Genomic DNA, 26,815 nt, shown 5'->3' on the forward strand with positions numbered 1-26,815 from the left:
TTGCACTCGGACCAAACCTGTGGACGTGAAGCTGCCACGTCCTCCAAGTCCCCACATGCTGGCAGAGTGGGGGTTACGGAGGGACCCCGGGGTGGCCCAGACCTGGAGGTGCCTCGGTCCCGGGGCTGTGGGCGGCACGGGGGGTGATGCTCCTGCCCTCCCCGCTCTCACAAGCTGTTCACAGGCACTGATGCCAAACGCTTCCTGTGATTTCATAGGGAATTTCTCTTGCAGTGGCAGCTGCTGCCAAGTCGTGCAGCCCTTTTTCCTCTGACCTCAGTTAATTCTTTTTTGTCTGTTGCTGGGCGATGCTTAAAGTTTCTATCGAGTTTTCACAATCCAGCTTCTGTGATGCCATTTCCTAGTGCTGAGGAGGTCAGGATTGCCTCTGCCTGGTAATGCGTGAAATGCACTTGAACTCCTCATCCCTTGCACCAGAAAAACAGGGACTGGGGAGAAACTGTGATCATCAAGAGACCACTCAGTTGTGCCCCCTTTCAGCTCTCATTACTGTCTTTGAACAGCTCACTTTGGCCATGGAACAAGCATTTATGTGCTGCCACACCAGTGAAGTCCTTCCCCTGGCTTGATCTCCTGAACTCGGCATCACCAACATTTGGGGTCTAAGCTTGCTCCATGTTGCTCCTTCTGTCTTCTGGGCTGTTGTGTTTTCATTCCCCGTGTTTCACAGACATTCCACGTGGATGCAGGGAAGGTGCCTCTTGTATGATCGTAAAGAGACTAAACATCAGTAGCCTGTGAGCCGCTGCCAGATGTCATTGTCTTTCCCAGACGATCTGCTTGGCAGATGTTCCCCAAACCAGCTGGCTTCGGGGCACAAGGCTGCTTTGATCTGCAGAGGCACGTTTGCAAAGTCTCCATTTCTCAGCACGCAGCCATGTCTGTTGCCACATCCCCGGGGTGCTGCTGTGACGGCAGATTATTGCTGCACCCGCGTCCCTTTCCCACTGCATTTGGAGATCAGTGGGATGCTGTCCCTTGGTGGATCGAATTTGGAGGAGGACTCTTCTTCCTATAAGAGACCTGACTAGTGCCCAGTGAGTGGAGATCAGGGCGAATGGCGCATGGGAACGTCCCTGTCCCTATGGGGACAGCAGGGCACACACATTACCCCTCTCAGGAGGGACAGGGTCAATGGGGAGTTTGGGAGTGTGGGGTGAGATCAGGCTTGGCTGGGACCCATCCTTCCCCTTGGCAAGCCGCTGCCTTCTCTCAGTGGGGAGGACAAAGAGCCTCCTGTGGTTCTGCTGCCATGCGCTCAGCCGGACTGTGAAGCCTTTTGTCAAACTATTTTTATTTTAAAAATTTTTTTATTTTGTCCCTCTTTCCCTTTTCTCTTCGGGTGGTGTAAAAAGCTGACTTCTCTGCTCTGGATAACAGGCATGTCTGGTGGATACATGGCTTAGGTCAGCTCTTGCTTGCTAGACCAAGAAGGAAGAATGTGGTTTTATGCCAAACCTCCATCACGCAGGCAAAGCAAATCCTGTTGATAAAAGCAAGAGGAGCTTCCCTCAGCCCATGTCTGCAATCACAGCCCATGGCCTGGCTCTTGTGCAAGAGTGGCAGAGTTTGCTTTCCTCACCCGGGTATTTCATCAGCCCCAGCCCGTGCTGGTACATCTTGCCCTTCGGTGACGTGAACAACCATCCCCTCCATAGGCTGGCAAAGACGTGTGTTCTCCTCTGCAGCCCCGGTTCGTGCCGTGCAAACCCTGACATTCAGTAACGGAGGGAGGGCCTGGGCTTTAGAGCAGCTTGGCAAAAGTAAATCCACAGTCCCCCCGGTGCAGAGGACTCGCTGCAAGAGCAATCCCGTGCCCTTCTGGTTCATTGTTTTTGGGGGAATGCAGGACCTCTGTGTTTACCATTTCACCCGGGCGTTTTCTTTCCACTAGATCAGATCATATTAAAAAGAATATATATTTTTTTTCTCACCTTTATATATTGGAGGGGAAAACTTTCCTGTTTTATTGTGGAAAGCAGAGGGAAAGAGGCAAATGATGACACACCTTCTTACCTACGGGGGTTTGTCTTGAGGGTTGCGTTTTGTTTTTGGTTTTATTTCAAGCACTTCCCGGAGTTTGGTTCTGGCTGGGTAGCGATAGGCTACGCTCACAGGCTGTTAGACCTGGTGTATCCCTCTGGCATTACGCCATCAGCTCTTCTTTGGGCAAAGCCCTTCCTGAACGTTCTGCTCCCCGGGAATACTGCTGAGCACATGCATTCCCTCTCCCCGGAATCCCCTGCAGCCCTCGGCACTCTTAATTGATCCAATTAGGATGTTATCTCATGAGTTCCCTGTTAATGAAGGAGCTGTCTGCCAGTGTGTTAGCTGTCGATACAGAGCTGCTTTTGAAAGGCTCCCCCTGCCCGGGTGGCCCCGCCGGCGTTAGCGCTGTCCCATTAATGGACAGTGTTCTCCCACAGACCCGCTGCCGTGGCTCACTCCAGAAAGCCCCACTGCACATACATTTCTGGGTTAATATGAGAAACAGCTGATTGATAGGATAGATTGGCAGTGGACGTAAATGCAGGTAAACATCCTTTATCCTCGTGTGCTGCGGGTTGGATGTGCTGCTGGGGCATCCGAGCCCCGTCCTGGCTTTGGGTGAAAAGTATGAGACAACCGCTTCCTGCGTGATAAGTGCACACCAGAATGCTTTAAACTGCATCTGCTACAATATAGATATATTTTTTTAAGGTTCTGTCATAAATGCTTAAAAAATATTATTGAAGGGGAGAAACAATAGGGTTATTGTTTCTTTATTCCTTCATTTTTCTTCCTGACCTGGCTGAGTGTGTTGCTGAGAGCCAGACTTGGCTTCTCTGCGTCCTCCCATGCTCAGAAAGGAAAGACGTGCTCCAAAGGGGCTGTGTGTCTGTCTGCAGTGCTCCAAAGGGCTGTGTGTCTGTCTGCAGTGCTCCAAAGGGGCTGTGTGTCTGTCTGCAGTGCTCCAAAGGGCTGTGTGTCTGTCTGCAGTGCTCCAAAGGGCTGTGTGTCTGTCTGCAGTGCTCCAAAGGGCTGTGTGTCTGTCCGCCGTGCTCCAAAGGGCTGTGTGTCTGTCTGCAGTGCTCCAATGGGCTGTGTGTCTGTCTGCAGTGCTCCAAAGGGCTGTGTGTCTGTCCGCCGTGCTCCAAAGGGCTGTGTGTCTGTCCGCCGTGCTCCAAAGGGCTGTGTGTCTGTCTGCAGTGCTCCGTAGGGCTGTGTGTCTGTCTGCAGTGCTCTGAAGGGCTGTGTGTCTGTCTGCAGTGCTCCAAAGGGCTGTGTGCCTGTCCGCCGTGCTCCAAAGGGCTGTGTGTCTGTCTGCAGTGCTCCAAAGGGCTGTGTGTCTGTCTGCAGTGCTCTGAAGGGCTGTGTGTCTGTCTGCAGTGCTCCAATGGGCTGTGTGTCTGTCTGCAGTGCTCTGAAGGGCTGTGTGTCTGTCTGCAGTGCTCCAATGGGCTGTGTGTCTGTCTGCAGTGCTCCAATGGGCTGTGTGTCTGTCTGCAGTGCTCCAAAGGGCTGTGTGTCTGTCTGCAGTGCTCCAAAGGGCTGTGTGTCTGTCTGCAGTGCTCTGAAGGGCTGTGTGTCTGTCTGCCTCTTGCCTCCTCTCCCCCTCTCACTGGACAAGTCCTCCCTTCTGGGACTGTGATGTGAGCGGGCTTGTTTGGAGCTTGGACGGAAACCCTGGCTGCTGAGATGATTTGTGGGAGTCTCCGTGTGCCAGCTGCCTTCCCTCCTCAGTTCCTCACCTGCTGGAGAGCACGTTTCCCCATGGAGGCTGGGAAGAACAATGGTCTCTGAGGAAATTTGTTCTGCCTTGTAGTTGGCATTGCCTGTGTCTCTGCAGATCATCTTCTGCTGCCTGTCGGTGCATCCCTCCCCCAGGGCGTGTGGGGTTGCTGCACTTTTACCCATTTTCTATCTCTTTTTCCACATCGGTGCGTGCTCTCCTTGGCTTTCCTGGTCCAGAGCACCGTAACAACCTGTGCTGTAGTCCCCATTCTGCAAAATCAGCAGGGGCAAGATGGGCCAGGAAGGGTACAAGGAGCCTCAAAAACTGGACACCCGCCAGCTGGCTTCCTTCAGGTCTATTGAGCATCTCTGAGCTCTGGATTTGACCTTTTCCCATCGCTGCTCTGTGCTTTTCCTCACTGGGGCTTTATGGCGTGTAGCCCTACGGAAGAACCGTCAGCCCGTGACCCACAGGCTGGATTTCTGCAGACATGTGCTCTTGTGTCTTGCTAACGCAAGCTGCCTGCCGTGCTTACAGCCGGCGCTGGGGTTGTTTGCTTTGGAGTAGGTTTTTAGCTATTCTACAACCACAGGCTTATGCTTAGGAAAGCTGATGAACTAGTATTTGCTTGTGCCTTCTCTGAAACTGCATGATGTGGCAACCAGGCTGGGTGGGATCCGTGGGACCGACCACTCTGCCTTGCTCCTTTCTCACCTTCTCCTTGTTTTGTGCGTAACAGAGGGTGCTCCAGGCACCTTGCAGCCTCTTTTCCTCCGTCCAACAAGAGAAAAATAGCAGCTTGTGAGTGCACGGGCACAGTGGTACCGATCGTGGAGGGTGATGTGGGGTCGGTCAGGCTGGGGTGATGCTGGTGGCTCCGGGCTGGGCTGCAGGGTCCCCACACCACCTCTGGCTTGCTGAGCGGCCACCGCGAGAGGCACTTTCAGTCAAGAAAAAGGAAATGGAGAACGCCTGGGCTGAAGTTCTGGCTGGGTTTGGTGGGTTCATGTGGTCGAGAACAGATCTGGCTGCGGGCACAGCCCAGGCACGTGCATACGGGAGAAAACAGCTCGCACCGTTGGTGCCTTGGAGGCTCCCAGTGCTCCCGGGAGCGCGAGATCCTCCGCTTGCCTTCAAAACGGAGAGGAGGGGAAAGCTTCCAATGACTCAAGCATTGTGTTGCTTAACAGCAATCAGATGTGCGGCGCTTGCGACTTGTTTTGCTCGCCCTTCGCCAGTCACAAGCTTTCCCGAGCTCTTCCCAGCAGGAGGAGCAGGGCCAGAGGCGCCGCTCCGCCCTGGCACAACACGGGGCTTTTGCAGGGTAACGAGGATGCGGTGTCATCTTTTATTTGAGTGGATTGAGGGAAGAGCAGGAGGGCTTTGTGTGCCCAGGGAGGCAGTGGTGCTGCCCTGGGAGCCCACGGTGCCCCGGGGAGGCGAGTCCCCCCTCGGCCATGCTCAGGCTCGCTTTGCGGCTGCTGCTAATGTCACCGCAGTCCCCACTTATTGCTGAGTTTGTGCTCATTTTCTTTGTTGTAAACCCTTTAAAACGTGTTTCGATAAGAAGCTGCAAACAGGGGTTTTTTTGTGCGTAGTGTCATCCTGGTTTTGAGTTGTTATCATTTTGAAGAGAATATTTGAGAGCTTCTTCTGGTTTTCCTGTTGTCTTTGGGAGTGTTGAGGGAGGTTTTTATTTCATCTCAAAATGTGGGAAAAATACTTCCTTCCTTCTGCCCTCTCTCCACCAAGTCTCAATAATTTTATCCTGGTGCATTTGAGATCCAAGAAGAGAAAATAAGGCAAATATTTCATGTGCAGAGGACTGTATTGACAAGAAGAGCTTAGCTTTAGCATTACAGCGCTTTAAATGAGCTCGTACCTAGCAGCAGAGGAGCCCACAGCCCGCAGCCAGGAGCAGAGACCTCCTGTAAGAAGCATGTGGAAATGGAAATGCCAAAGAACAAGAGCCATGAAAAGCAGGGAGCCCAGTGGGGACACATCCCTGGGGGTGTGGGGAGTCCCCGTGGTGCTGGGACTCCTGATGGAGTGTCCGGTTGCTCAGTGGTGCTCGTCCTCTTGTGGGATGATGGGCTGGGGCTCTCTGGTTGCACAGTTTCCTCTTTGCATGGAATTCTTCAAATATTAATTGTGCCAGAGGAGAATGGCTGTTTAGACTTTGTAGGTGCTCGGGACACTCCCTGGGCAGGTTGTCTCCAGTGCTTCCTGAAGTGCTGAATTATTTATGCGGAGTGCAATTGCAATAGCTCCAATGGGAGAGGGCAAGACCCATATCAAGTACCCAGTGGACCAGGGAGCTCTTCAGGTGATGGGAAACAGAGCTCAGATCCACACCGCAGAGAAAACAAGGGAGAGTTTGCATCTCCCTCCCCTTCCTTCCAAAGGAGAGAGTATCTGAGCAGTTGGATGGATGACTGGGTATGCTCTTTGCTCTTTTCTGCTCTGTGTAACGTGCAAAGCCAAATCCAAATGGTGTTTTCCAGCAAGACCAAGTACAGGAAATGCTGAGGACACGGATCCTGCCAGGTCATTGGTATTCAGCATCATAGCAGCTGCAAGGAGGTTGTGTACGTGTGCTGAAGCCCCAGTGCAGGCACTCAGCAAGAGCAAGAGCTGGTTATCACAACCCAACATGGGTTGGTCCTATGGGTCCACGTCAGCTAATGCAAACGGCCTGCCATGGTGACAGCCAGCACTGGCGTTGTTTTCTTTGGAGCAGGTTTTTAGCTGTTCCTCAACCACCGGCTCATGCCTAGAAGGGATGTACGGGTCCTTGAATGCGTCCAGAGGAGGCCAACAAAGCTGGTGAAAGGACTGTGAGGAGCGTCCTGTGAGGAGCAGCTGAGGGCTCCGTGTGTATCTGGTTTGGAGAAACTAGTTTCTGATGTAGTTTCTGTGGCATCATTTCATGGTGTAGTTTCATGGAGTAGTTTCTGTGACTATGTCACAAAAGCGAGCTTGAGTTAATGAGCTTAAAATATTCCTTTTTTTGGGGAGCTTATGAGATCTAGTGACTGAGGTCCATCAGGATGCAACTTAGTAGTTGGAGAAGCGCAGGTTCCATAAATCACCAGTGCTGAACAGAATGACAGTGATGAGAAACCTCCTTGGTGAGAAACGTCTTGAAAATAGTGGAGGTGACGCTGAGATCTTGTGCTTCTGGCCCTGCTTTGGATGTGCGTCCCTCGGTGCTGCAGGTCGCTGTGCCCCAGCTGATGGTGCCGTGTACTATTGTCTCAGGACACCACTGGTTTGGGGAAGGGGCTTCACCTCTTCCTGGGGAGACTGACTTTGTGTCGTGCAAGTTAATCACTGACTTTAATCACCCCTCTTGCATTTCCTTTTCTAGATGCAAATGCTGGACAAGTTTCCGATGGAAGGAGGGCAGAAGGACCCCAAGCAAAGGATCATCCCCTTTCTGCCAGGTAGGCAAGTGGGCTCCAGAAAACCCATGCTGGTTGTGGCATGGCAGGTTTTTCCCAATCTGTATGTGAGCATACATGTGCTTTAGCTCTTATCTCCTGAACCATCTGAGCAATAACGCGTTCTTGGCCTGTGCTGTGTCCACTAAGACATCTGTATTTGTTAGCAATGTGCCCAGTGAGTGTTAAACTCCTCAGTCATTCTCTGTCCCTCCAGAAATCATTAGTGGAGGACTTTGAGCAGCCCCCCTTGCTTCTGCCAGTGGCAACCCCCCTGCACCCTGCTTGTTTTCGGAAGGGGCCAGACCAGCACAGCACAGGGTGAGGATGGTGTGAGGCTCCCCAGGAACTGCTCATATGCTGCTTTTCCTGTCCCGTGCAACTCAAAGGGCCATCCAGAAAGAAGGAAATAATAAATAATTCCACACGTTAAATCAAGACGATTGAAAGCCTTGGCTTCCTCCCTTGATGATGGGGACTGGTTGCCTACAGCCAGGATTTCTGGGGCATGACGTGTGTGTGCCCTGCCAGCCCAGCGTGGGCTGAGCGTGTGTGTGCCCGAGGAACAGACACACCGGCCCATGGCAAACTTTGTGGTGCAAGGGATTGCTTGTGGCCGCCCTTTGGTGCTGCTGCCGCGGGGAAAAACAGAACCCAAATGTGTCCTGCAAAAATACCCGACCTTGGGGGTGCTTCATGCACCCATCCCTAATGGCTTTGAGCACACAGTTGTCTTCATGCCTACCCTCAAGTAGCTGACGGGCATTTTTAGAAATGTCATAGTACCATAATCACTTGCAGCGACTGTCACATCCATTTAGCGCAGCTCTTTGTGCTGTGCTCTGCTTCCCGGCTTTTCTAGAAACATAAAGGCGCTTAGTGGGCTTTGCTTTTCACTGACCGGTGTGAAGAAAATCATTTACACCCTTTCTGAGCAAAAATCTTGTCTGGGTTTCCCGTGGAGGGATTTTTAACTCTGCACATGTCCTTGCACTGTAACATCAGCAAAAGCAAAGCACACCTGACGTTAATACAGCAGAAAAGCCTTTGCTGTTCAAGTGCTCCTGCCAGCAAGGAGTGGGGAGAAAAAGTAGAAGCCAAATTGGCGAAGGGCATAACTTGGAAAAATTGGACATACGGTTTGGCTGTGCTGCACTTGCAGAGCATTCCCACCAAAATGCTGCTATTTTTGGAAGGAGCAGTCGTGCTCGGGCAGCCTGGTCGGACACTGCTTCTTGCAGCACACTCATCAATATTTATTCCTTCTTCTTGGTGTTGAAATAGTTTCCTTTCGCTAAGAGGCATGTCACCGGGATTTCCACTGGAGGAAAAAGGGGGTTGGAGTTGCTGGAAAAAGAAGCCTGGCTCTTGTGTAAGAAAGCAGTTTTGGGGAGTTAGGATGACCATCCTCTAGGGGAGCTTGTGCATTTGTGCGTGTCCTCTGCAGAGACGTTTGCCCTTTTGAGACAGGATTAAATAATACCATTTTCAGTCACATGTTCGCTTGGAAAACTGCTAGTCCGTGCTTCTTCCAGACATTTTTCTTGACATTTCATTTCTGCGGTGGCTTGCGATAGCTAAAGAGAGACTATTAATACATAACAACTGGCACCTGCAGCTTTACCACTTGTACTTTCAGGTGCCAGCACAGGACAAGGCGTGTTGTGGGGAGAAGACCCCAGCACGGGATGGTGTCCTACCTCCGCGCAGGAGATAGCCAGGAAGGACAGATAATCTTGCATCTGCCTGTCCTCACGGGGCAGCCTCAGAAGTCCTTTTGCTTCAGGAAGGCTGTGTTATTAAGAAGTGGGAATCGTAAGGGAAGGCTATTTAATAGTTGCTGGCTGTACTCGAGGATGTGCAAAGCAATATGGTTCCCTTTTGGAGCATTCTTGGTTTCCTGGTTTGGGAATGGCAATGCGTTTTGCTACTTGGAGCTGAACCCAAACTTTGTCTGCCTGGGAGTGCCATCCAGGTGAGCTCAGGGCAAACACCCTGGGTCTCTTACCCTGCAAAACATGGCTCTGGTATGCTTAGACTTGCTAGGGTTTTGTGTTCAGCTTCTGAGAGTACTGTAGTTTGCTCCCAGTCCCATTTTGAACAACATTTTTAGCATCTGAATTTCATTACCAGTGGAGATTTGGCTCCAGTAGTTTACTGAAAGTACGCTGCTTTCTGGGAAGCCCTTTGTAATGTAACATTAGACGTTGTGGCCACTACAATTCTCAAAAACGTCTCCTGTGACCCTGTACCTCCTGCAGCTCTGGCTTGCTTAGCAAACCCCTAAGTGTCCCAAACTCGGAGTCACCACCGTGACCTGAGAAGGTGCCATCTGGGTTTGTCTGTCAGGCTGGTTTCCTGGAATGGGAAGAGAGTTCCATGATTACTCTGTAGTTACAACATCCAGCCCACAAAGAACTCTGTTTGCTTTGTGTTGATTCACTTTGTTAATGTTTGCTTCAAGGATCTGACTTCTTGGAAATTTCTAGAGACTTTTGATCTTTTGAAGTAGGTTTTTGATGGTATCAGAAAATACTCTCGTAAGTGCAAGTCCTTCAGCCCACTCAGCTCTTCTGAAGTGGAGTCATAACGCTGGGTCCTTTGAGGCAGAGCAATTGCACTTGATGTTTGGGGCCAGGGGTTGTCCCTGCCCAGGTGTTGGCACCACCCTCATCCCATAGCACGGCTTGGTGGGGTCCAGTTTGGCCTGACGGGACATCGTGGTGCTGCTGCCCCGTGCCTGAAAAGCCTCTGCCGCCACAGAGCGGGATCTGAAGTGGACTCTTGGCTACTTCTGCTGGCTTTGAGCCACCGGCACAACCTGCCTGGCTTTGTGTGGCGCTGAGGACGGCCCCTGGGACAGCTCTGGTGGCACCCAGCCCATGCACGGCACCAATTGCCATCCCAGGAGCAGCTGTGAGAGAGAAGAGACCTGTCACTGCGTGGCCCCAGGGACATGGTGCTGGGCAGCTCCGTCCTCGCCTGCAGGAGTTCACACCAAGGGTTACGTGCGTGTTGGCAGGGAGATGATGGTGTGGAGACCCCAGGAAAGAATGAACTAAGAAAACAAATGAGCTCAGTTGGGCCTGCCGCCTAAGGGCTGTGCCAGATCTTTCAGGAAACAGCTTTTATAAGGAGAGTGGAGCCTTCCAAACTCCGTACAGCCCGAGTGGCCTGGAGCAGATCCTGGCCAGTCTGCTTCGCTGGAACGTGAGCCTCAGCAAGGAGGGGTTGCCTGAGGCTGAGATAACTTTGGCCGTAAAATTGCTTTTTAGGAAGCTTTAGCTACAGACAATAGTGAACTCCCAAGAAGGGAGGAGGAGAAAGGGGTTCGGTGAGATCATTTCCAAAAGCAGATTGATGCCTCCTCTCCACACCCTTCCCAGCCATCTGATCCGCTCGGCACGAGCAGCAGTGCTGCCCGCATGCGTTGGGGCTTTTCTCCCAGAACAGCTGTGGGGCTGCCGATAGCTCCCCACAAAGACCCCTTGAAGCAAGTGGGCAACTTACCCCTTTCAGCCACAGCACCTGACTTTCCCCAGTCCCACTGTGTCTTCATCAGAGCTGGAGATGGGGCAAGAGTCCTAATTACTCTTTTCTGCTCTGGTAAGATGCCCTAAGAGGCATCTCTGCTGCAGCACTGATGGGTGAGCAGTCCCATGCTGGCTGGCAGCCCATCATCAGTAGGGTTGCCTTGTCTGTTGGGTTTCAGCTAACCTTGCTGACATGCAGACACTATTACCCAGGCAGAGTGCTGCACTGAAGCAGATGCTCTGCTTCTGCCCTTTGAGCTGTCTTTAAACAAACCGCCTTTTGTTTTGCTCCATTGCATGGCTCTGTAGGCCAGAGAAGCAGAGGCCTTGGGAACATTTTGCTCCTGCCGCAGCAGGATCTCAAACTGTGAGAGTGGAAGGGGCTGTCTCGGTAGGGGCACTGTTTAATTTGGCTTCATTTCATAACGTATGGGACTCCATGCTTGCACCATACCCAGGGCAGCCCCAGAGGCACTTTGCTGGTCCCTCTCCTTTTCACCCGGGTTTGCCCACAGCGCAGGACTTTGCCAAACAGATGCGAAGTGCCGGGCTCCTGGAAACGTCTCCCACGCCTGCTTCCCCATCCTAGGAATAGCCCACGTAGCTGGCTGCTCCGTGGGCTGGGATTAATTATGTGTACATTTGGGGCTGCCTTTTTCTGAAGTGAGTTTGGAACCCGTGCCAGGGAAAATCTGGATGTGATTTGAAAGGTGCAGAGAAGTGAATTCTTTCCGTGGCTGTGGAGCTGGAGGAGAGTGGGGGAAAGTCCTTCGGGGTAAAGCAAGAGGCACAGACGGTTTTCCACTCTTGAAATATCTGGCTTGGTTCATGGCTGTGCTTAGCAGGGTGATTTTTTTCAGGTTCTCTGCCCCTCCAACATGCTGGATATCCAGTAACAGCTTTTGGCTGTCGAGGTGCCTCTGCCTTGGTTTTTTCAGCTCGTTACTCCCCAGTATAAGTTCAGCTCTGCCTGGAGAATTCCCACAGGAGGGAATGATTTGCAGAGCCTTACCTGTTTGTTTGGAGAGACTAACCCCTCCTGTGGCCTGCCTGCTCTATCTCAGACTGCTGGAGACCCCGATTCCTTATCAGCCCTTTCCCCAAGCTCTCCTGACACTTTGCAGACCTTGCTGAATGGCCGAGGCAGCGGGGGCCGCGTCGCTTTGCAGCCCCCGCTCTGGAGCTGCACCCTGTGCTCTCAGTCAATCAGACAAAGCACAGCAGGCTTGACAAAGGAGGGGTTCTTCCAGTCCAGGGAGAGCAGAAGCTTTCTGGCGCCAGGGGAGAGTGGACAGACAGAGCATCTTCAGTGCAGCTTCCAGAGACACTTCATCTGCCTTGATTTTTAAAGAGTTGCATGTATTTTGGCTCTCTCAATTTTATTCCCTCTAAAGGATGAGTTGTGTTGGTCAAATTTCTCCAGTCAAAATGCTGGTGAAGAAGAATAATGCTGCCAGGTTGTGCTGAAAGAGCAGATGCTTGCAGAGCTCCTAACTTCTGCTGAGAAAGCGGGGTGACAAATGTACAGCAAGCAAAGCACGTGCAACGCTTTGGAGCACCTCCAGTTATGTTCATGTAATGTATAATAAATATATTCACTGGAATAAAGTGTTGTGTATTGTACTGAAGAAAGAACACTTTCTAAATTGTAACTGGTACACAGAGTGTGCTCAGAGCCGTTGTCCTCTTTGGAGGCACCACTTGTTCCCTGGAGGTATTAAGAGGTTGAGGCAGCACATCCTGGAGTCTGGGCACTTCTTGCACAGGGAGACTTGCCAGGGCAGCCACTCCATAGTGCTGCCTTATCTCTGTCTTCTTTTTCCAAAATCAACTTACTTGACATATTCCCAGGTGACAAATGTTCAGTCTACTCATAGCTGTGTTTGTGTGTATAAAGGACGGTGTATTTTACTGCTCTTAGTTGTGCAGTGACTTTTCTTGCGCTAGCAGGGAGGGAGACTCGCTGCTTTGTTTGCTCATGCATAACCTTATATATGTAGAGAAGAAAATCTAATCATTTCTGAGTGCTTCAGTGTGTGGCAAGAGCGAGAAGCTGGTGAAGTGGAGCTTGCAGCAGTGCTGACCTTACCAGCCGATGGAAAATCCCCCTAAACAGTGAGATGTGCAGAATTGCTTTCCTTCACGTTTTCCCCTTCATATTCCCCATGCTGACAGTGAGGCTGAGGGCAGGAGCGCTGCCATGAGGATGTTAGGAGTAAGGTGAGTCTCTCCAAATGATATTCCTAAACAAAAAGTAGAGGTGGTAGTTATTTTTCTCATATTGGAGCAAATTTTGCTGAGTTTGCAGGCATCTAGGAGTCAAGGATCCAAACTGCACCGAGGCTGTCCTTGCTCTTGCTGGATACCACAAGGGCAGTGAGGTTGCTCCCCCTTTGCTGTCGCTCTGCATCCCTCATGCTGCAGATTTACTGACTGAACAGTCCAGCCAACTGGGAGACTTCAGTGTGGAAAACCAAAGCCCAGAGACCTTCCCCTGTTTTCTGCTGGCATCTTTCTGTGCAGATGTTTCTCCTCATTGCTGTGCAGATGTTCCTCCTCATTGCTGTGCACATCTTGCCTTTGCCCGGAGCCAGCTTACCCTGTGCCAAAGCTGCGCCAGCGACCGAGCCCTTCTCTGCACTGTACCTGTGTGTCAGGCTGCTCCTTGGAAGGGACCAGCACAGCAGTTACCCACCGCAGTCATCAGACTTAACTTCCCTCTTGCTTTGGCCTATCCATCTGTTTCTTTGCCATGTCTTTCCATTAGGAGCTAATCCTGAGCCTTCTCCTCCCCTTCAGCATGAAGGAGCATCTGCAGCGGGAAGGAGGAGAGTCCACCTGGAGAATTAGCAGGACAGTAACCCAGTCCCAGGCTAAGAGTTGTTACGAGCTCCTGGAGGCAGCCAAGAAAGTGTAAAGCAGAGAACACTTAGAACGAGGTGTAGGTGTGGGGCACCATTGCCTGCCCTGTGTCCCCTGAGCTGCAGCAGCAAGGGATGCAGATGTGACATGAGTAACGTCATGTGTTTCTCTTGCGTTATATGGGCTTTAGCCATGTGAAAAGCCCCAGTGGGCAGCTCCGTTATTCCTATTTTGCAGATACGGTCTAAGGAAAATGTGTCCAGGAAAACGTTGCATCTCATTGACCCAGCAAGTTGCCCATCTTTCCCTTCCAGAGGGAAGTGGTTTCCTGCTCTCTCTTGCCTTTCAAGTCAAGGATTCATATAGCCCTACTTGGCAGCACTGAAAGGTGTGCAATGATGTTAATTAGGCATTTTGATTAAAAAACCCCAGCTTTTTGTGAGAAAATAAACTTCCTTGTTGAAAAATACTAGATCTAGAGCAAATCAAGAGAGGAGCTGGATTTCCTGCTGTTCATGTGCTCTGTGCCTGGGCTAATTTAAGATCACTTCAATAGCTGTGATATATTTATTCCCCAAAACTATATTATTTTTCTTATTCACTAGCATCTGTTTGTTAAACGTTTAAATATTCTCACACCCAGAGCTGATTATTTCATACATTTGTAGTGTACCCACCCATTAGTGATTTCATTTTGACAGACATAAAACCAAAACATCTATTCCTTACAATTGCCATCGAAACTATTGTGATCCATTAATCTTTTTAAAAATCATCTGCTGCCCTGTGCAGCAGATATGCTGTGATTGCTGATGAGAAGGGAAAACTGTTGATCATTTGCTCATCTGATGGAAAATAATTGCTGTTGGCAGGGAAAGGAGCTCTGACCTGGTTGTTGCTCTCAGTCTTTCCCAACAACTTCTGTGTTCCCAGGCTATTCACCCTCAACATCTAAAGGACAGATTGAATAGAGGGGTGTTTTATTTTTTCACTGTATAGTAAAGACTGCCAGGCTTGGCTCTGGCAGGCTGCAGGAAGGAATGCATTTCAGAGCAGAGCATTTCCCACCATGAATGTCTCAGCCCCTCGCTGTCAGCAGGATGTAAATGAGAAGCAATCCTTCTGGTATGAGCTGGCCTGACCCTTTGCATTTCACTGGAGGGCAAGTACAGAGCTCGTACTGAGCGTGATTGCTGTGTGCTCCCTTGGACAGTCCAGTTTCGAAGGCATTCTGCATTAACTGAGCCTAGCAGGAGATTTGGCTCCTCCATAAAGTTCTGATTCATGTTCCTTGCAAGCTGAAATTGGGTTGGCTTAGTTCATCTCCGCTTAAAAGATGCATTGGCAAGCTGTGCAAGTCATGTGTGTTCCAGATCCCGGACAAGTCAGGGAGAACCAGGAGGGTGACCCAGCCCTGGTTTTAAAATTGTGATAAGCATGTGGCCATTTTAACACATCCTGTTCTCAGGTAGCTTGGTAGCATCCAGCCTCTGGTTCCAGCAGTGCTGCTGTGGGGCTGCAGCTGGCCATGGTGTGGCCAAGGGCTCCGTGACTCTCCAGAGGGCTTTTCCCTGTTCTCCTGTTGCTTGCAAGACCGTGTGTTGGTATTCGGTTGTGTGGTGAGTTTGGCTTCTGGATTCCCTCATGGTAACCCCTTTGGTACGTGAAGGGATTGCATGGACAGAGACATCAGTTGCTCTCCCTGGCTTTGGTGGTGGGATTGGAAACCCGAGGAGGGACAAAAGAGATGAGACTTTCCTGTGGTACAGAAGATGTCAGGAGGAACTTGAGGCAACTTCATTACCACCCATCCTGCTCCCAAAACCCAATTTTCCAGGTGATTGTATTGCAAAGCAGTGCCAGTTCCTGGTGCTTTGGGAAGTATGGGTGGGAAATCCTTCCATGTACCAGTCCTTTTGATCACCAAGTCTCTATGTGTGTCTGTTTCACTGTCTGCAAATGGCTTTTGTCTCCTTAAATGCCAGAGAAGCTGTTCTCTGTGAAAGCAGCTTGAAGCATTTAGGACCCATTAGTCTTCAAAGGACAGAGGCCTGTGCCACAAGCCAGAGGGGAGGAAATGGAGTGGCAGGAGGATCCGGTTAATGGAGAACACAAATAAACCCCAGACAGGAAGGAAAACCCTACAGGTCTGACTCAGGGCTGCAGTCCCGACACTGCGGCTTCGAGGACCTGTTGGACACGGGAGCTGCACAGAAGGAAACCCTCTGGCTGGGCTTCTGCCCTCCCCAGAGCCGGGTACGCTGAGCAGCCTGGGGCCAGCAACAAGGGTCCGTTCTTTAACTTTCCCTGTGGTCACAGGGGTGTCTGCTTCTCTGGTGACTGCTGGTGTTTGCCCAGGACCTGCATAGCCAGGACTTGCATGCCGGCAGCCTGTAAGGGGTCAGGCATGTGCTTGGATAGCAGCTGTTCCTCTGTCATTGCCACGTTGGTGAGAGAAGATGGGGATGCAGCTTGCTGATAATTGTTTCCTCTTCTCTTTCCTTGAGCATGCTTGCCACTTTAAACACACTTTATTCCAATAAGATATTTAATCTACGGGAAGGAACGGGGTTTTGACAAGAAGAGGATGCACAGGGAACAGACAGAGCGATTCAAAAGAGAGTGTTCCTGGGTGTTGTGCTGACCTGCTCTTCTCTCCCCACCTCTCCCGTTTTAGGGAAGATCCTCTTCCGCCGGAGTCACATCCGTGATGTTGCGGTCAAGCGCCTGATACCCATTGATGAATACTGCAAGGTAAGGGTGGGTTTCTAGTGTCAATCAGCGACGAAGCCACCTTGGTCATGCTCAATCCTATTTGACCGAGGATATATAATGGTGTGCCAAGCAGTGCTGGGAAGATGGGGAGTGTGGGCCGTCCCTCACTATCAAATCGTTTTTGTGATGAAAACCCACCCACTGATTTGCTTTTCACTCTGTGTGATTGATGCTGAGGGTCTGGGGTCCTGGGCTTGCAGGGTGGCCCCGCTCCACACCAGCCTGCACCTGCTGCTGTGCTTTCCCTTCCTCTTCTCCTTGCTCAAGCTGCAAACCAGAACCAGCTTTCCCGATGGGCTGGAAAGGACCTGGCTGCTTGGCTGTGTCCTGCCTGGTAGGTGGTTTGGGCCGAAATTGTTGTGTGCAGGACTAGTCCTGAAGGACTCGGTTCCTCGGGGAGCTTTTCCTTTCCTGTCTATTGGGAGCGGACCTGCTGTTCTATGTAGAACACAGCACTTTCTGGGAAGCAAATGATGATGTTAGGGCATTCTTTGTGGGGTGAGAAACAGAATGCTGAAGTCCACAAAAAATTATTTTCACAAAAATCAAGTATGCTGCATCTCTTCATGTCAAAAAGTGCACTAGTGCTTGCAGCAGCCATGAAATGGTCTGGAGGTAGGACTGGTACCTCCAAAATCCAGTCTGAGTGCTATTGAAAACATCTATGAAGACTGCAAAACTCCAGGGAGAAGATGAAGAAATGGTGAAATGTCCATCGCATTCCTTATGTGTGAGAGGTGTAGCGGTGACTGTGTCCTGGGACTTTGCACGGTGGGAGAGTCTGTGGGTTTTGGGACTCAGCCAGGCCTATGGAAGGGATGTCGTGGCTGGAATAACAAGCACAAGCATAAAGGTGAATTAGTAAATGCATCTTGACAGCTCTGTAGTGGGGCTGTGGGTGAAAACCACTGTGGGCCATGACAGCAGATGAGAGCAGAGTGATGGAGATGTAGTGCAAGGTGTGTGGACTGGGTGCTGCAAAGAGTGTGCAGGAGGCTGATGGTGCAAGTAACAGCTTGAATTTAGCCAGGTGTTATCCAGCCCTGTCTTCTGAGTCACTGAAACGCGCCAGCTACATACAGACACACACGACCATAAATTTGCGTTTTTGGGAAGAAAAAGTCCCAAAGTGATAAAATGCTGCAGCTGTCTCTTTCAGAATGAGGCCATTAGTGGCATAAAATATAACAAATCCATTTGATTTTACAACTGGAACATAATGGCTGATGTTATATGACCCACTTAGAGAGCCTCTATCTCCTCCCCCTGCTAATGCATTACCAAGTAATAACCCGCACACTGTGCCTGGCCTTCCAGTTGCTGCTGCTTAACTGTAAAGCTGCTGAGCTGGAGGTCGATGTGGGACCAAAGGCTGCAGAGACGTGGAATGAGCAAGGAGTCAGCAGGAGCAGAGAGATGTCCCTCCTGGGCACGTCACGCTGCAGGTGGCAGCCGCAGGGTCCCAGCAGGCTCTTACTGACATGCCTGTCATTGGAGGTGGATGTCGCGTGTACTTGGAGAGTGGTGGTGCAGAACAGAAATACAGAATATCTCCCCCAGCTTGGCCCTGCTGAGTGAGATTGGAGGGTTAGGTGAATATGTTGTGAACAGGTTTCCCCTGGGTAAGGAAGTTTTTGCTTATGTGCCATCTCCTGTGAGAGAAGTAGGATGTCTTCATCCTCGGGGAGCTGGGTGAGATTTGGGGTGGAAGGAGGCTAGAGGAGCAAGGGAGGGAGCCCCTGCTTTCACAAGGCAGTGCTCTTGCTGAAGGGTTCTGTTCCATGTCCCACCATCCTGAAAAATGTGGTAATTTAAGGTAAGGTGCAAGAAAAGCAGCAAAAGAATCAGAGCAACTGGTCACCAGAGCGGCCAGTCACCAAATGAGACTTGAGATGACCACAGGAATGACAAGGAGGGGGAGCGGAGGCCTTAAATTTCTTCTCATTTCTCCAGTTTGTTCTCTTTGTGTCCTATATCTGTTGGTCTTTCCCCTGGTGTGGGAACCGCCTTCCTCTTGTCTAAGGGATTTTGAGAAAGTGTTAGTTGGAGGGTTGATGAAGTTGAGATGCTGTGATGCTCTACCTGAACGAGACTGGATGAACCGCTAAAAAATTGCTGCTAGAGAATAATCCTTTCTCGCTCCCTGGGAAATGGATTTCAATGCAATAAGGCTTATCTGTCCCTGGTAGAGGACCTTTCTCCTCAGGCTTGCAGGCAGCAGGGCGGGTAAGGTGACTTGCTGTGGCTCCAACACCATGGGCTGAAGCCGCGTTCTGAAGGCCCTCCCCAGTTCACTCCTTTGGGTGGCAGAGCCAGAGGTGGGACAGACGGTCACACTGTTTGTGCCACTGTTTTTGATTTGGTGGCCGTAGCTGCTGTAGACCATGGCCAGCTAGACTGCAGGGTGGCCTGTTTGACTCGGCCACCGCCATGCCAGCTGAACCAGCTCTGGGTGGGCTTCCTTCACGGTGTCCTGAGAAATGAGCTGTGGATCTTGCCTTTCATCCTTCCAGCATGGGGTGTTTTCTGGGATCATCCCCTGCTATCGGAGGACACGGAGCCTTCTCCAGGCCACAAAATCAGAGTGGTTTTGGCATGGGAGAAATGGTGTAGATCATGGGATGCCTGGGACTGGGGAGTGGTACCCACATGGGAATGGCATCCACGCAAAACTTGGTCTTTGAATAGCCCTTCTCTGGACCCAAAAGCTATGGAGCGAGTAGTTTTCTCTCTCCTGTCTCTCACATGATCTCGATCGCAGCTGGCCTGTGATTAGTGGTCTGACTGTCTGCTGTGCTGGCAGCGAGTGACTGTGCTGAACGGCTGGAAGGGCTTTTGGGGACCAGCAATTAGGTCAGTATGGAGCCACATCTGATCTGTGTGTTAACCCCGGGGCTTTGCAGATGTGGCTTTGTCTCCGACACAGCAATGAGCGGAGGTTTGGTTTGCCCACACTGCTGTCACGAGACTGCTGTGACAGCAAATGGAGACGAGGGGGAATTATATAGAGAATGGGTTAAACCTCTGCTCCAGATCGAGCTGCAGCACTGCTCCCTGATTTCAGATCATCATTTTTTCAATTGCATGGGTTGTTTTTTTTACTTTTTGCAGTCACCATCATCTGTGACTCCATCCCCCCGAGCAGAGGGCAGGACAGGGCAGGGCTCTCAGCTGCCATCGCGCCTTCCCTGCCCAGCCCTCGCTGCAGCCCACGCTGGAAAGGACCTACACGAGCTCTGGCCACGGCAAATATTGCTGTCCCAGACTCTGCCCCCAGCTCCCAGACACGCTCACTCTCACCCTGCAAGCCCCACCGCTGCAGCCTGTCTTTTTGCAACAGGGGAGGGAGAAAAGCAGAGGCAGCTTGTGGCTGCTGCCATTTGACAGCACACGTGGCAGCCTTCCAGCCCTTGCCCTGACGAGCTGGTGTGTCCATGCTTTTGCCTCCTGTTGCTTCTCTCCCTGCCTCTTCCCAAGCTGCTGTTTCCCAGTGGAGCATTTTGGGGTTGTGCTGGTCAGGACTGATGGCACTGAGAGTCTGGCACGTGTAAACTGCCCAGCCTTTCCTGAGAACGGTGGTTCTGTGCCCGCAGCAGGGCTGGGAGGCTGAGCCCTGCCGAGGCTGGATGCTGGGATGGATGTCCCTGCGGCTCTTACCCTGCGAGGGCACATCTGTCCAAAAGGCTGGAGTTGGGCTCAGCAGGGCCTGGGCAGTCTCTGCTTATTCTCCTTCAGTCTTCAGCTGCAGCTGGGGCGGTGCGGTGGGTGTAACTGGGGGCTGTCTGGATCTCGCTCCATTCCAGTGTGTGCTTGCAGTAGCTGTCCCCAGTCTGGCTCTGCACTCCTGTGTGCTGGGCACCACCTGGGTGCTGAGCTTGATGCCACGGCATGGTCCCCTGCACTCTGAGGGCCTGTCCTCACTCGGCTCCTTTCACAGTGCTGCTGCTCCCATCACCGGTGTCTCTTGTTTCATCCACAGGCTCTGATCCAGCTGCCTCCCTACATCTCCCAGTGCGAGGAGGTCCTCCAGTTCTTTGAGACACGACCGGACGACTTGACACCCCCCAAAGAGTAAGTGGGTTGAGTGGCTGCCACCACCGGAGTGGTGATGAAACACAAACTGCCTTGGGCTTGCTGGTATCCATAAGAGTCTGACATCCATCAGTGGTTCCCCCGTGAGTCACAGGTCTGGGATTTGGAGGTTTTCTTGGAGAGGGAGTGGGGGCTGCGCAGCGTGAGGTGGGCACCTCTGCCCACTCAGACAGCTCCTGGTGTAGCGGAAAAGTAGAAACAATTCTCAGGGACCCCATGAAATGTTGGTCTCATCCCGAGCCACTTTCTACTCACAAATGCTGATTTCAGAAACGTGGTCAGTCTGAAAAGCCTCATTCACATGGTTCCTAACGACCTCTGCCTCTTTCGAAAGGCTCTTTCCCATAGCTGTGTCCATGAGCCCCATCCGTAACAACATTCCAGAGTCTTTCCATGCAAAACAAGGACCGTTTGCAAGGAATCTCGCGTGCCTTACGCAACTTGATGTGGTTATAAGTCTTGTGACTATGAGCTACTTTGGCCGGGAGCCACCCATCTCATACTAATCACAAGCAGCATAAATCTGAGCAGCCGCCTCCATCTCCTGCTATGCTGCTCTCTCTTTTTATGCTGCATGTGACATGATGTGCGGCTCTCCCGAAGGTTGAGCAATGGAAGAGGCTTGATTAATTGCAAGAGGAAAGGCAGTAAACTGATTTGACATAATTCTGTGTTGGAAGGGTGTGGAGGCTGATAAAGAGATTTTATTTTTCTGCTCTGAGCAGCAGCACTGAGCCTTTCAGGTCCCCAGCTAAGTGTTGTGCTCCTGAGGACTTATCTTCTCCTAAGGTTTCCATTTTTTTTCATTCCCTCTCTTAATTCCCCCTTCCCCCCATCCCTGCTTTCCACTATGGGCTCCTGTCTCTATTTGCTTGTCCTGTTATCATTCCTCCTGCCGCTTGCAGTCACTGGATGAGATAGGTCTGAGAGCCCTGGAGCCCATTAACTAATTGCTTGCTGTCAGCTGGTGCTCTCATCCATCCTGCCCAGCTATTGCTCACCACTTAACCTGCCGCCCCAGCGGTCGTCCCTCAGCAAAGGCAGCCGCGCAGGGGCAAGCGAGACAGACAAGAAGAAGATGAGCTTGCAAGGACATTGGGTGGGGGTTTGTCATGGGATGGACAGCCCCTGGGGCTGGTTTGGGATGCGAGGGGCTGCATGTGCAGGAGTTTTGGAGTCCTGAGTGAGAGAGTGGGGAGCTGCGTTGCAAAGGGAGCCGCTGCTTGAACCTGCCTGTAGCTGAGGCGCTGTCATACGTGGTGGATTGAAGGGCAGTTTCAGGCTCATACTCAGTTTCCTCACCTTTATTTTGTCTTATAGGCTGAGCCAGAAATCAGGTGGGGTGGGGGCTGTGGGTAGAACAAGGAGAACATTCAGATGTGGAGACCTTTGGGTGCTGAGCGTCAGCCCCAGGGCGGTGCAGCTCTGCAGTGTTTGAAGCTGTAGCTCCTGGCCAGCTGGCCAAGCCGTGATCGGTGCCGTGTCTCTTGTTGTCCCTCTGCTTTGGGTCCAGCAGGCAAGGGGAGCGGAGATACCAGTGTGAAGTCCAATCCCAAGCATGTGCTTGTGTTGTGGGTCCATCCTCAGGTACCTCCCGCAGAATGCTTTGGGGCTGCTGAGCAGCGCCCGGGTGCAAAATTGCCCTCGCTGCAAAATTGCCGTGTGTTTGTGAGTGTGGCGATGGCAGTGCCGGGTAGGAGAGTGGGTGGTGCATCACTGAATCCAGCACCGGGCCACACTCCCTCCTGCTGCCTGCGAGCTTGCAGCACACAGAACGACTTAGGAGGTGACTCTTGTCCATTTGCCTCCAGCAGCAAAATGCTACAGCATCTCAAGGACACCTCTGTTGTGTTTCCTATCTCAGCCTGAATGCCAGAGGGGTATTTATTAGCCACAATTCAAAATGCTAATTAATAAAAGTCCTTGACTTTCTCCTCTGGAGAGATTGGTGGGAGCCCTTTCCCGAGCCCCGAGTGCTGGCAGGATGCCCGCTTACCAATAACGAGATGAAGCTGTGATAGACGGCTGGGCTGGATGAGACGTGATGGCGTGTCTGGGGTTTGGCTGGATGTCATCATTCATCCGGCAGATAAATACTTTTCTCCCAGAATTTGAAAGGGAGCCAGGCTATGAACAGAGGGGAAAAAAGAGAAAAAAAGCAGCTCTTTATGCCTGGTGGCTGACAGGAGGGAATGAGGGATGGAGAAAGGACTGGTCAGCATTGGTGCCAAGCCAAGCTGTGGATGTGACCCTTCCAACTCCCCATCCCTCGCCTCGGCTTCTCCTGCTGACACCTGGGCTGGTGGCGGGAAAGGGATGTGCCTTTGGGTGCTTCTGGATGCACCCTCTGCTTGTTTTTTTCTGGGGCACAGGTAGACGGTCCACCCAACTCGCACCAGCCAAAATGTGAAACCACTTTCAGGAGCCGCAGTTGACTGTGGTCTGTGGAGTTCTGAGTTCAATTGCAAAGGATGAATTTAGTCCTTGGATCTGGCAGTGTTCGGGAGTGGGAAGAGGAGGTTGGACAGCCCACGCTGTCTGCTTTCCCCAGCGCCGGAGCTCTCCCTGGGCCAGGGCTTTCCTTCTGCGTCCCCGCACTGCAGCTCCTCCAGTGCCCCTTTGCCAGTGTTGGGAGCACCAACAAAAACATGTTGCTGGAACTACCAGGGCTGCAACCTGAGTTCTCCAGCCCTTCCCCATCTCTCGGCTGCTCTTCAAGCCCCAGCCCTGCCACTGGAGTGCACAAATATGGACGAGGACTGAGCAAAGAGGGAAAGAGTCAAATGCTGACTTTGTGCATCCTTTTTCCCCCATCGCTTCCAGTTGGGTGGTAGATCACAGCTGAAAGCAGAGCTGAGACACGAGTCTCCAGCTATCGGGGGTGGAAGAGGGAGGTGAAACCCTTTCTCCATCCTCTCCGCACACACCCACCGACTTTCCAGCGTCCTCCTGCCTGGAGCGACCACTTCAAACAGGAGAGCGATTGAGCCTGTGCTGTTTCCAGTGGCAGTGATGATCAGTGGCTCCTGTGATGTGGATGCCCATCTAGCAAGCTCTGGACTGGGATAACGCAATTGCTCCCACCTCGAGGGGCTGCCTGGTGGAGGGTCAGAGTGGAGCTGTAATCCGAACATTGGTTACTTTTGGGAAGCGGTGACTCCGCAGAGCAGTGGCGAGGGGTGGAGGGAGAAGAAAAATGGTTATAGAAAGAGAAGTCTTCCGGAAAGTTAGCAATCTGTGCGGATGTGGGATTTTTCTCCCCGGTGTTGGATGGAAGCCCTGTGAAGACTCTAATTTCAAAGGAGAGGAATCATCAGATTCCTGCTCCCCATGTATCTCAGCAGATCTGCCCAGCAGCGGGATGCTCGGCTGTTGAGGTGGGAAGTTCCTGCGTGCATCCCCTTTACCCCCCATCCACCCTTTTTCAATGTAAAGCTGTTTTTAGCGCAGCAGAGTGTTTCTGGAATAAGGCTGGGGAAGTCTGAACGGCTGGGCACAAAGCCACTGCTGAGTCAAGGCATTCAGCTGCTGACTCTCCTCGCCAGCTGAATTTGGGCTCTGCGACACGCGGGAGCCCGGGTTAACTCCACAGTGAAGCAAGATCCCAGGTGGTTATTGAATACTTGTCCACGGTGTGCAATCGGGGTGCGCTGGGGAAGGAGCCGTCATCGTGCTGCTGTTCTCTGTACGGGAGGTACCCCGGCCATGAGAAGCCTCTTTCATTAAAAGCACCTTTCATTATTTTCTTTTTGGTAGCTGAGCACACCATAAGACACTTAAAGTTGTTGTTTTGAACCTTTTAGCTTATGAACGTGATTTTTTTTTTCCAGTGTGGCACAGGTACCTGGAGAGCAAGTTTAGTATCTCTTAACGTGCTCCAAAGATGTCTTCAAGCACCCCTCCTCGCTCCTTCCGGGAGTAGTGGATTCACAGTATGAAGCTACCCGATTTCAGGAGGTCCTGTTGTCTTTAAAAGGCCTAAATTCCTCTTCTCTGAAGCATCTTCATTCTCATAAAGGATGAGATTTATTTGCACTCTCAGCAGAGGTTTCTCTGCAGTTGCCCTCCCCCCGGCATGGGGGCTGCCTCTCCTCCCCTCTTGCTCCCAGTTTACTGCGGAATGGCTCCTTTTCTCCCCGCTCCCACCAGCCTGGCCTGCCGGAGCTCTCTGGTCCCCTGTGGCACCAGCAAAATGTCCCTGTCACTTTGGCTGCTGCGTGTGGCTGCAGCATTGCAGCTCCTCTGGGCAAACCCCACTTGCAGTAGGGCTGCTCATGGGAGCCAAAGCCTGGGACAGCGTTTAAAAATTATTCCCTTCCTCCCTTTCTGTACATGCGGGCACCCTCAGAGCTCGCATCCCCAGCTTGCATTCCTGCTATTTCTCCCAAACAGCCCTTGGCTAAAGGGCGAGGACTTGGGGGTGTTTGAAGGGCAGTTCAGCTCTGCTGCTGCGGATGTTTTCATTGCTGGTGTGGAGGACCAAGCGCAGGGGGAACATCCCCACTGCTCCTGCTGCATGCCAGGGGAAGCACCGCTGGTGGGACAAGGGGGACGGCAGGACCCAGGTCCCACGTGGGGCTAAATCTCAGCTCTGCTGAATCAGCAAAGGGCTGTGATGGCTGCGGGCTGCCTGTGCCATCCAGCCTGGGAGGTGCATGATAACGAGCTGGGACCTGACCAGATGAGGAGAGCGTACGCCGCTAACGAGGTTATGCCTGCAGCAGCCTCAGCAGCCCATCGTTATTCTACTAATTGAAGCCCTGGCCATGTGCGGTTGGGTGGGGGTGGCAGTGGCAGTAATGGATTGCTTCCCTCACACAGACTGACAGGGACTCCAGGCGGGCACCAGCCCCAATAAATCAGAGCAGGGAGAACTGGGCTAAAATGAGACTCAGGCCTGATGGGACCCGACTGCGCCAGCTTGTTTGCCGTGTGGGCTGATGGAAAGGTCCTGCTGAGAGCTGTCGTGCTCACAGCCATCAGCGGTGAAAGATTTCTGTTTGGTCCAAAGCGCCAGAAGAGGATGCTGGAGAGAAGCATGTTTCCATCATTGCAACGGGGAGCAAATCTACTCCTTTCCCTTGTTTCCATAAATGAGAAGTGCAAACTCATAGCCAGTGTCTTCCAGAAGCAAGTCTCTTCTCCTCCTGCTTCCCCATAGCTTTTTGTGTGCTTGCCTTTCTTTGTCGTTGGGCTGTGCCAGGAGCAGAAGTTTTCTTTGTCACCCTTGTGTGGTGTTTGGGGGGTAATAGGGACGTGAAGTTGTGGGCCAGATGACAGGGGATTTAATAGATAAAGGGAAGGCTCGCATTCCTGATGGAATAGCTGCCCCTTCTAGGAAGCCATTCCAGGAGCTTTTGCTGGTAAACTAGAGATCCCTGAGTTGATGGATGTTGGTTTGGATAAGGATGCTTGTGGCTTTTGAGCCACGTCCTGCTATCCAGACAAACGGCAGCTTGTATAATGACTTGTTTGTTTTGCAGTTCTCCTGGTCCCTACGTGCAGATTCACCAGGAGCCTGGGCCAGATCTCAGCTCCAAAGTAGTGATCTCCCTCCCTCTTGACTGATAGCTGTCTTTCCTGGGTGACAGCAGGTTAGAAGTATCACAGGGCTTGAAGCCAATCTGCAAAAATACACTTTGTGCCAGTGCAAGCTCTTTGCGGGAACAGTGTATTTGATTTTCGGTGCTAACGGGGAAGCTTTCTGAAACCAAAAGTTCAGCTTGGGCGACTCTCCAGTGGTGAAACACGGGGTAGCACCGGCACTGCCGTGCTGGGGACAGGGGCTCCATTCAGCGCTCGGTGGAGCGTTTGCGAACCATCAGTTCTCCCAAACAGGAACTCTGTTGTACCCCAGTTCTCAGTATGTCTCATCTGCATAAACTTTGCTAAAACCTCTAACATCTCCAAGCTCGCTGAATACTTAGAAGCTATACTCATACTGAATACTCATAGCTATATTGAAGGCATTACTGTATTATAGAAGGATGTTTTTTTACAAGAGCAAGGTTTTTTTGTGTGGGAGGTGTTTTCTTGGAACGGTGACCTCAGATCCATCTCATCTTGCGTGTTGATTGTGGCTCCTGTGTGGCTGGCTCTGCAGCTGCTGGACTTGTCTTCCTTTTGCTGGTGCTTCACTGTCCCTCTCTTGCTTCATGTAAGTCCATTAAGACTTTCAGTGTCCACAATATCCTACAGTGAGGAGTTCAACAGCTCACCTACATGTTGCTGAAGAACAGCCAGTCTCTGTTTGTTCTGTTAGCTTTGCTTCAAGCCCTTGTCACAGGCTTGTTCTCACATCTCCTTCCCATCACTGCATCCAGAGGGATGCTGTCTGATACACTAGAGAGGATGCTTAAGAAACCTGATTCTCT

General features: G+C 51.7%; 1 protein-coding gene across 2 annotated transcripts in view; it reads left to right on the forward strand.

Annotated features, from left to right (window-relative positions):
* Positions 1 to 26,815, forward strand: part of SH3PXD2B (SH3 and PX domains 2B) — a 70,451-nt gene that overhangs the window by 24,460 nt on the left and 19,176 nt on the right. For both annotated transcript variants that reach the window (XM_082063283.1, XM_082063284.1), the window contains exons 3-5: positions 7,107 to 7,182; positions 16,252 to 16,328; positions 20,329 to 20,420. In XM_082063283.1, coding sequence (XP_081919409.1) covers positions 7,107 to 7,182; positions 16,252 to 16,328; positions 20,329 to 20,420 — 245 coding nt within the window. The remainder of the gene's footprint in view (positions 1 to 7,106; positions 7,183 to 16,251; positions 16,329 to 20,328; positions 20,421 to 26,815) is intronic.

The sequence above is a fragment of the Streptopelia decaocto genome (assembly GCF_964273445.1).
Source record: "Streptopelia decaocto genome assembly, chromosome: 12".
NCBI lineage: Eukaryota > Metazoa > Chordata > Aves > Columbiformes > Columbidae > Streptopelia > Streptopelia decaocto.